The 8,520-nt window shown below is 28.3% G+C and overlaps 1 protein-coding gene and 1 long non-coding RNA gene across 3 annotated transcripts in view; one reads left to right on the forward strand and one right to left on the reverse strand.

The window, feature by feature from the left end:
• The window catches only part of LOC111624799, an 11,968-nt gene extending 5,028 nt beyond the window's left edge, over positions 1-6,940 (forward strand). Inside the window, exons 2-3 of the long non-coding RNA XR_002756636.1 lie at positions 6,073-6,195; positions 6,793-6,940. This is a non-coding gene — a long non-coding RNA (uncharacterized LOC111624799). The remainder of the gene's footprint in view (positions 1-6,072; positions 6,196-6,792) is intronic.
• LOC111624785 (cyclic nucleotide-gated channel rod photoreceptor subunit alpha-like) overlaps positions 2,507-8,520 on the reverse strand; it is a 48,586-nt gene continuing 42,572 nt past the window's right edge. Inside the window, exons 2-5 of one of the 2 annotated variants that reach the window (XM_023367734.1) lie at positions 7,257-7,550; positions 6,759-7,064; positions 6,132-6,188; positions 2,507-3,868 (exon numbers count right to left, since the gene is read on the reverse strand). In XM_023367734.1, coding sequence (XP_023223502.1) covers positions 3,036-3,868; positions 6,132-6,188; positions 6,759-7,064; positions 7,257-7,550 — 1,490 coding nt within the window. In that variant the 3' untranslated portion in view covers positions 2,507-3,035. The remainder of the gene's footprint in view (positions 3,869-6,131; positions 6,189-6,758; positions 7,065-7,256; positions 7,551-8,520) is intronic. The other variant, XM_023367743.1, reaches the window with a different exon arrangement.

Below are 8,520 nucleotides of genomic sequence, written 5' to 3' on the forward strand. Positions count from 1 at the left end.
TTTTTTTTACAAGAACAAACCATTCTATATTGGTATGGAAGTGAGATGTGAATTAAATATTATAAATTAATATATATATATTATATTTTTGTATTAAATTACAATTGAAATTAGATTTTATATACATTATTATTATTTTTAAAAATTTTTGATAGGAAAAATGAAAATAAATTGAAGTTGTGTAGAGAAATAAAATAGAAATGTCAGAATTTCATAGAATAGATGTTGCTTGCTTTACAATCTTGAATACAATCTTGCTTTTTATAATAGTAACATAAAAATCGTTAAAATAACTATTTAAAATAGTTTATAATGTCACGCTATAAGTTGGATACCATAAAATACAAAGTGAGAATTATAAATGATTTAACATTGAACTGTTTCCATCAATTTTACTCAGAATAATCTATAAAATTGTGTTCATCTGAAGAAAAACTGTGTCTACGGAAGTACAGAAGATAATAAAAAACATCTAGTAATTGTTTACATTAAAATTTAAAAAAATTATTTAATTTATGAATATTTTTATAAAAATCTCTTCATCTGAAGAGAATTGTTTCTGTGGAAGTGTACGAAGTAATGGAAAAAAATATACAGTATATATATAAATGTAATAATTATTATACAGTAGTTTACATGACAAACTATAATTGTAATTAAATATTTTAATATATTATTGATATCAACAATAGAAATATTAATCGGAATTTAATCGATGATAAAGATTTATATAAAATTTTAAGTATAAAATTGAAGATTGAGCAGAAAACATTTTATTTTTAGGATTGATATATGTATACAAATTGATACTCGTAGATGTATATCGATTGAATTAGTACTGAACAAGAACAGAAAGAACCCAGACTAGTTAAGTTATATTATACCCGCTCCACTACCAAAGACACAAGAATATATAAATAAAATCAATAAAGCAAGTTTTCGTCTCTTATCAAAAGAAGCTTTAATTTACATCACTCTACATGTTTTTACATAAAAGATATGTTTTTGGAAGTACCTTGTGTCCGGGATAAGACTAAATGCTCCATCTATCCGGGCCTAGTATTGACTTATTCTAGTCTAAATCATCTTGTTTATTATTAAGAAATCTGATAATTAAAGTGCGAAAAGGAATTAGTATATCAGAACATAATGGCATATGAATATTTATATAAGTGACTTACTTATAAATTTAATTAACTTTGATTGAAAAAGGCATTGTAATTGCTTTTGTGAGATACGTTAACATATTATATGAGTGTTTAATGAGATATATATAAAAATATATTAAGATCGTAAATAAAGTTAAACTTATTTTGAATTCCAATTGATGCATACATGGACTCAGAAGAGGTTCCTATTAATTTATGTAAGATATTTAATCAGTATGAAGTAGAAATCGATGTTTTGTAAATGGAAAAATTACGGGTAGATATAGAATACTTTTATTAAAAACTTACATGAAAAATATGGTTAAACGTTTCATTAAAATATTTTACTTATAAAAGTGTCGATTTATGTCTCCAGAACGTTAAAATTTGTTTTAAGAATTTATGAAAATAGAATATAGAAAGGTGAAGCAAAATTACTCATTTTATTGCATGTAAAACTTTAAAAGTTTCGTTTAAAAACTAAATATTTAAAAGAAAATTTTAACCTAGATTCTCAGACAGTTTATGAAAAGTACAAAATATTAAATAAAATTTTAAAATTTATATTTCCATTTTTATTATTGTTTCATATCTAAAAAGCAATATGATGAATTCAAAGGTTTAGAAATTTCTGTTCCAGATTTTCTCTTTAAGAAAGAATATCCATCAAATTTTTGCTTTATTTCTTTTATTTTAGTAATAATTGTTTCTATTCATCAAAGCCACGAATAATTTAATTGTCTTATTAGTATTATTATCTTGGCTTAAGAATAAAATTAAGCTGAAGAAAACTAATCAGTAATAATATTTTCACTTAATTTAATTTTATAAAAATTGTATACAGTCGATCTTCCAGTAACGACCACCTCCCAGCAATGGTCACCTGTAAACAGCGAGCAGTTTTCAAGAACAAAATGCATCCGGACGAACCTCCAAACAACGGCCACCTCCGAGCAACGCCCATTTTTTATGTTCTGTCAGTGGTCGTCGTTTAGAGGTTTGATTGTAATAATATATAAAATCTGATCATAAAACGATACTTATGTTAAGGATGAATTTATAATATTTTTTTTATAAAATATTATTTAATTTGATTACATGTTTAAATGACTCTATAGTACCCTATGGCGAAGAGTCATAGGGTAGCCTGAAAAAAGGTAAAATTTTGAAACAAAATAATGTTAAAAATAACGTAATAAAATTAGAACACATTCCTAAAATTTTATTTTCTTACACTAAATAGATTCGGAGATGCTGTTTGTATGCCTATCGGTAGTATGTAAAGTTGTAGACAAGTTGTAAAATAAAAACAGTTTAATCATCTTAAAATAAATTTATTGTTATAATAAACTTGCCNCAATCAGAGGTACTGTACCTTCATTTTTCTGAAGATTGTACACTCCAATCATTTACAAATCTTAAATTATTATAAATAGAATATTTTATAATTCTAAAAATACGTATTACGTACAATACAAATGCTCACTTTTTATAATAAGAAAATAAATTCAGCAACAGGAGAAAGAGAGTTGTAAATGTGCATTTTAAACATATTAACATAATTAAAATATATATGTATATATGTTAAGAAAAACAATACTTAATCACCTATGATATGTCTAGACATCTCAAAACAAATTTTTTATAGTTTTTTTTTATCCTGGACTATTTAATTCAGATAAATAAATTTATCTTGTTTTCTCCTTTATTTCTTAATATTTTAGAGATCTGATTGGCAGGAATCTCGTAGGAGTCAAACATCAAGTTTGCACAATTAATTAACATAGATATTATCACAGAATTATGTTTTGATGAAATTTTTTTCCATTAAAATTTTTGTTTCTTTCAATCACAGATGGAAAATTATCTCATCATTGTGCAGGGAGTTCATATAATGGATTCTCTGTTTCTTTCATTATCGTCACCGTTACTGTTATTACCACCACTAGTAGGTATCTGGGTGTTAGTTCCTCCACAAATCTGCATTTCTATCTCTGCCAATCTATTCTCTACTTCCCATTGCTGTTGGCTTAGTTTAACACTCATCGTTGCATTCTCAGCTTCGAGGGTGACCAATCTTTCTCTAAGTCTTTTGATTTCAGCCAGTAAGGCCTCTTGGCTGGATTCTCTGGGCATTTGACTAGTTTGCAATGTAGGAGGTGGTGGAGGTGCCGGTGGAGCACATATAGAAAGAGGAAAGTGGGGAGGCATAAGCGCATAAGGATGATGATGATGATGATGATGATGCTCCCCACTCATAGGACTATAATCTGTAAGTGGCGATACTTCTCGCGTCGTTGGAATTGGAGATTGAGGATAATAAGGAGAAGAAGGCATCGGGGATAGCAGATTAGTCTGTGAAATTGAAGGCCTGCTAATTACTAGTCGTCTATCCAAACCTGGTTCTAAGGGATAAGCTTGCATATTATGTGGATAAATTATATGTGGCATACTTCCCAAAGGTTCGTAGTAATGGTTAGTTCTATCTTCATCTTGTTGACTACTGGTTCGACTGCAGGCACTACAATTGCTACTTCCTCGACGTCTTCGCATTGTTGAAGGACTATTGGTATCTCTTGGAGGAACGGGAGGTTCAGTTTCGGATAACATAGTTGCTGTGGAAGAACAAACATCTGTTGGGCCTAATTGGGTTTCTTCCAATGGTATTTTACCACGAGATTCAACAAGGCCGGGAGTACTGCGACTGCGACCCATTGCAACTAAAAAGAATAACAGAAAAGTGCTCTTGGATCCGTTAAAAAAAGAAATTGAAATAGCTTGGAAACTAGTAAAGGAAAAAACTATAAAATTATAATGTGCTAATAATAAATTCTTTCTTTAAAAAAATCAGGGATTTTATTAATCGATAGATTAAGAAAAGAAGAAGAGCGTATTGCAAAAATAATAAAGACGATAATTTTTTACTATAGTACTTTAAAAATAAATTCTGTTTAATGTTAATGTATGTAAAAGCCTACATTAATTATACATATATTCCTGAAATGCAAGTAATAAATTTATAATAAAGTAAAATTTATTATAATTTATGAATTTTATATTATTACTAAACAAATTTCCTCCATTAAATTTATTTACTAACTAGCTGTTATCCGCGACTTCACCCGCGCGGATTTTGCAAGCAAACCCCATTTATATTCAGTACAGTACTGTATTTCAACAACCATGGTAATTGTTATATAACACCTACTGCTGAGAATGATGAGAATTGCTGAGAATCAAACGAACTATTTTCAATTTAATCAATTTTCTGGAAAGTTTACAATCGTTCTATAATCGAACCAATATGCAATAAAAAATTCGAATTTAAAACGGTCGAACATTTGGTTAAAAAATCGAAATATATAAAAATATTTATAACAATGTCTGAAAGGTTATCAACATCTAAGTACTCAATGAAAACTAAATGTAGTTAAAAACAAAAAATCGCATCTAAAATAGTACATTAGAAGCCGTTCTTCAGGTTAAGCCTTAATCCTCTCCCTCTCCCCCGCGGGGAATTTCGAAAAATCCTTTATTAGTGTGCGTTTTCATGACGTACCTTAACTGTGTATCAAATTTCACCTCTTTAGATTCAGCGGTTTGCTCTGGACGATGAAGAATCAATCAGTCAGTCAGGATAAGTAATTTTATATATTTAGATTGAAGTGTTGTTGTGTGATTTTTTTGCTTTTTTCACCGTGGGCACTAAGAGGGCCGCTTTTAGCAAGCCCATTATGGGTTCGGCCAGACCCACAATATGGAGCAACCGGGTGGTGAGGGACGGGGCCGACATATCCGGTCGGACTACTCCCCGAAAAATTCCTGGGGATTTTTTGACCCGCGTCTCCAAAGCTGTTGGCCGTCATCTTGACCGCTCGGCCATCCGGCCGCCAGGCTGTTGCGGCTCCTCGCTGCTTGTATCGTTATTCGCTTTCTTTGACAAGTCTTTCTGTTTTTAACGTATAAGATGAGGACAGTTTTAGTTTTTCTAATCGTGATTTGCGAATTGCAAGTAGCTTATGGAATAATTTCGTGTGTTACAACAGGAATTTCGGCGTCTCTAAGATGGATAGATGGCTGAAAACCGGATCCTTAATCTATACTAATANATAATAAAATTATTAAATAAATAATATTAAAATTTAAATACCATTTCATTAATTTTTCCATTTATAAAATTAAATATGTAATATAGTGAATATACTGGATAAAACGTTAATTGTCAAATAAATGAGGGACAAAACTGAGAAAATAAAATCAAATAAATTATTTCTCATTGATTACAAACCCACATATACTGTATCTGCTCAATTATAATGCTCAAATATATGCAAATTTTGGGTCTGTTCGTTTAGATAGAATAGTGTGTATATTTACGTTAATTTAACGTTATCACTTTATTTAAAACAAAAGAAATCCTATAGAATAACGTCATATTTACGTAAAAATGTACTATACACTATCCCAACTAATCGAACACGTCATTCTTTAACGTAACACGTTCGTCAAATAATCCTGTAACCAATCAAAGTAATTTACAAATGTAAATGTTTCAATTCGTATCGCGATTGTTAAGCGTAGAACCACCTGTATTGATTGCTTGATTTTACCCTCTCTACTTCATCTTTCATTTATTTTTAACGATTCATCCTGTATTTTATAGTCTATTATAATAAAAAGTTAAAAACGAATTATTATTTAATGTTTGCTTCACTCGATAATAACCAAATTATAAAAGTTTAAATATTGAAGCCAGAACTCACGCGCAAATTTTAATTAGATAATTTGAATGATAAAATATTACGATTGGTTAATTCAAAATTACATCAAGTTCTGACCTCAGTCTAATGATGCAAAAAAGTAATTAAAAATAAATTTTAATAGGTTTCCCCCTTACTAATTTGAATTTTTGAATATTTTAAAGTGCAAAGTGCAAATGTGTCTCGCTATTAAGTTTAATGAAAGAATTAAATGACCACTGACCATTGGTCAAGAATGCCACAGAATTAGTTCTTGGACATATTGGTGGAGCCAAGTTATCTGAAAGGTAGATATGCCAGATGAGTCTTAACCAGTGATTTAATTTAAATATAGTAATTAACAAATTAATAAAAATATATTGTGCATAAAAATATAAAATTTAATGTTTTCTTTACATAAATATACATTTTTTTCGGATTTTTTAATAAGATAATTTGATTTTATTTCGAGTTATATCAGATAAGAAAGGTTCTTTCATCTCTTCACCTTTTGATCAATTTGAAAGATGGAAAAATTGATGAGATGTCGTATATCTATTGTTAAAAATTCATGTACTTCTTTTAATGTTTTTGTATCACAAAAATAAAAAATATTTCATTGGATGAAGAGTTTATTATTTAAATTTTTAAAGCTTTTTCAAAAATATTAATTAGAACTTAAACATCCTTAAAATTAGTCGAATGTTCAAGTTAAAAAACAATAACTTTTTAATATTTATCATCTGTAACTAATAAAATTTAACATAAAAATAATAAATTTTTCAATTTTTAAATAATAGATTTTAAAACAATAATATTTATAAAAGATTTTACATGTTTTTGATTTAATAAATATTTATAAGATACTTACTTTTACGCAGAGGTTCTTTTTTATATTTCTCTAGACGTTTGACAGCAATAGCCTCCAGTCGAACTCTGGCAGCAGGATAATCTTTAAGGACTTCCCACATATCTTGTTTATATAGGCAAAACAAATCAGAATATCCCACAGAACGTACGGATGCGGTTCTTCTATTTCCAGCCGTTCCCATATTCAGAATACTTATTTCGCCAAAATAACTTCCAGCTCTAAGAGTCGCTAGTACGGTTTTTCCATTGTCTGTGACAACTTGTAGCCTCCCTCTGTTTACTATGTACATCTCTTTACCAACTTCTCCTAAAGGGGAAAGAAGTGACCAAACCTAATTTGGATTGATATAAAAAATAAGGTTTTTGTTCGACAGGATCTATAGTAAAAAACATATATACACTTTTAAATTTTAAATTTTTGCCGGAGGATGAGATTTCTATTATAATTATAATTAAAATAATAATTATTATTAGCGCTTTTAATGATTTAAAGTGTTACCTTTTCTGCATATATAATCACCAGGACTGAAGAGCACCGGACGCAAACGAAGCACCAATTCACACAGGAAACCAGCCTCTGTATTTTGGAAGATTTCCACCCGTTTTAATGTATCTAAATGTACGTGTATAGCTATTTCTGCTTTTAATTTATCTGGTAAACAACCGACGGATCTGTCTTCATCCGAAGACTTTTGCGTCATCCACAAATAATCAAACCATTTAATGACTTTATTCTGAAGATTATCGTTTACTCTACGCATCCTCATATAAATTTTAACAGCATCTAACTTAGCTGAAAATATAGACATACATAAATATACTAAATTAATAATAATAATAATATAACATTTAATTTATATAAGAATGAATTGTTTGAAAAGGATAACATTTCTCTTAATTTGAGTATATTAACACACCATTTTTTCCTGCTGTATACGGTCAAAACGAGAATTTATTTATCCTTAAATTGATTAAATATTTTAATTTTTAAATTGTTAAATTGAGTTATCTTTCTTTTCTATGCTTAATAGTTAACCTGGCCGACTATTTATTGGTTCTAATGATGATAAACTATTAAGGAGCAACATCACCAGAATGTTTATCTTCGGCAGTTTCTAATCTGTTGGGTGTTTAAATATTCACATTTTAAGTAATTATAATGAAAAATTATATTTTAAAAAGAAAATAAAAATTATGTGACTCTTTTAAAGAGAATTAAACCAATTTTTAAAGATGTTTACGTAAAATAATAATAAGAATTTATATAAAATTTTTATGGTGTTTATTTTATGCTCGATGATTTAATCCGATGATTAAAACAAATAGAATTTTCTTTAAATTTAAATCCGATCGATTCGTTTAAAATTCTAAAATACTTATTAGCATATTTATATTTAATTCAGAATTTGAAGAAGGATTACTACTACTTTGAATTACAACCGTATATAAATAACAATTGATTTAAATAAAAAATGTAAAATAAAACAGATAAGATTATTATTAAATAATCTTATAAAATATTTTTTCTTGATTCACATCGATTTTTCCCCATGGAAATATTTTCTTACAAGACAAATTGTTTGATATTTTTGACAAATGTTTTTAAATTTCCTTACTTTAAATGCTAAAATACAATTTTTATTACCGAAAAAACTTTGTTCTGCATGAGATAACTTAGAAAAAACATTTTTATTTAACTCCTCAGATGTATTTTTTTACGCTCCAACTATATTCAATTGTACTAATAAACCTCACGCGCAAAT

Source organism: Centruroides sculpturatus, unplaced genomic scaffold, assembly GCF_000671375.1.
Source record: "Centruroides sculpturatus isolate CEXI.00-Female unplaced genomic scaffold, Cexi_2.0 scaffold133, whole genome shotgun sequence".
Taxonomy (NCBI): domain Eukaryota; kingdom Metazoa; phylum Arthropoda; class Arachnida; order Scorpiones; family Buthidae; genus Centruroides; species Centruroides sculpturatus.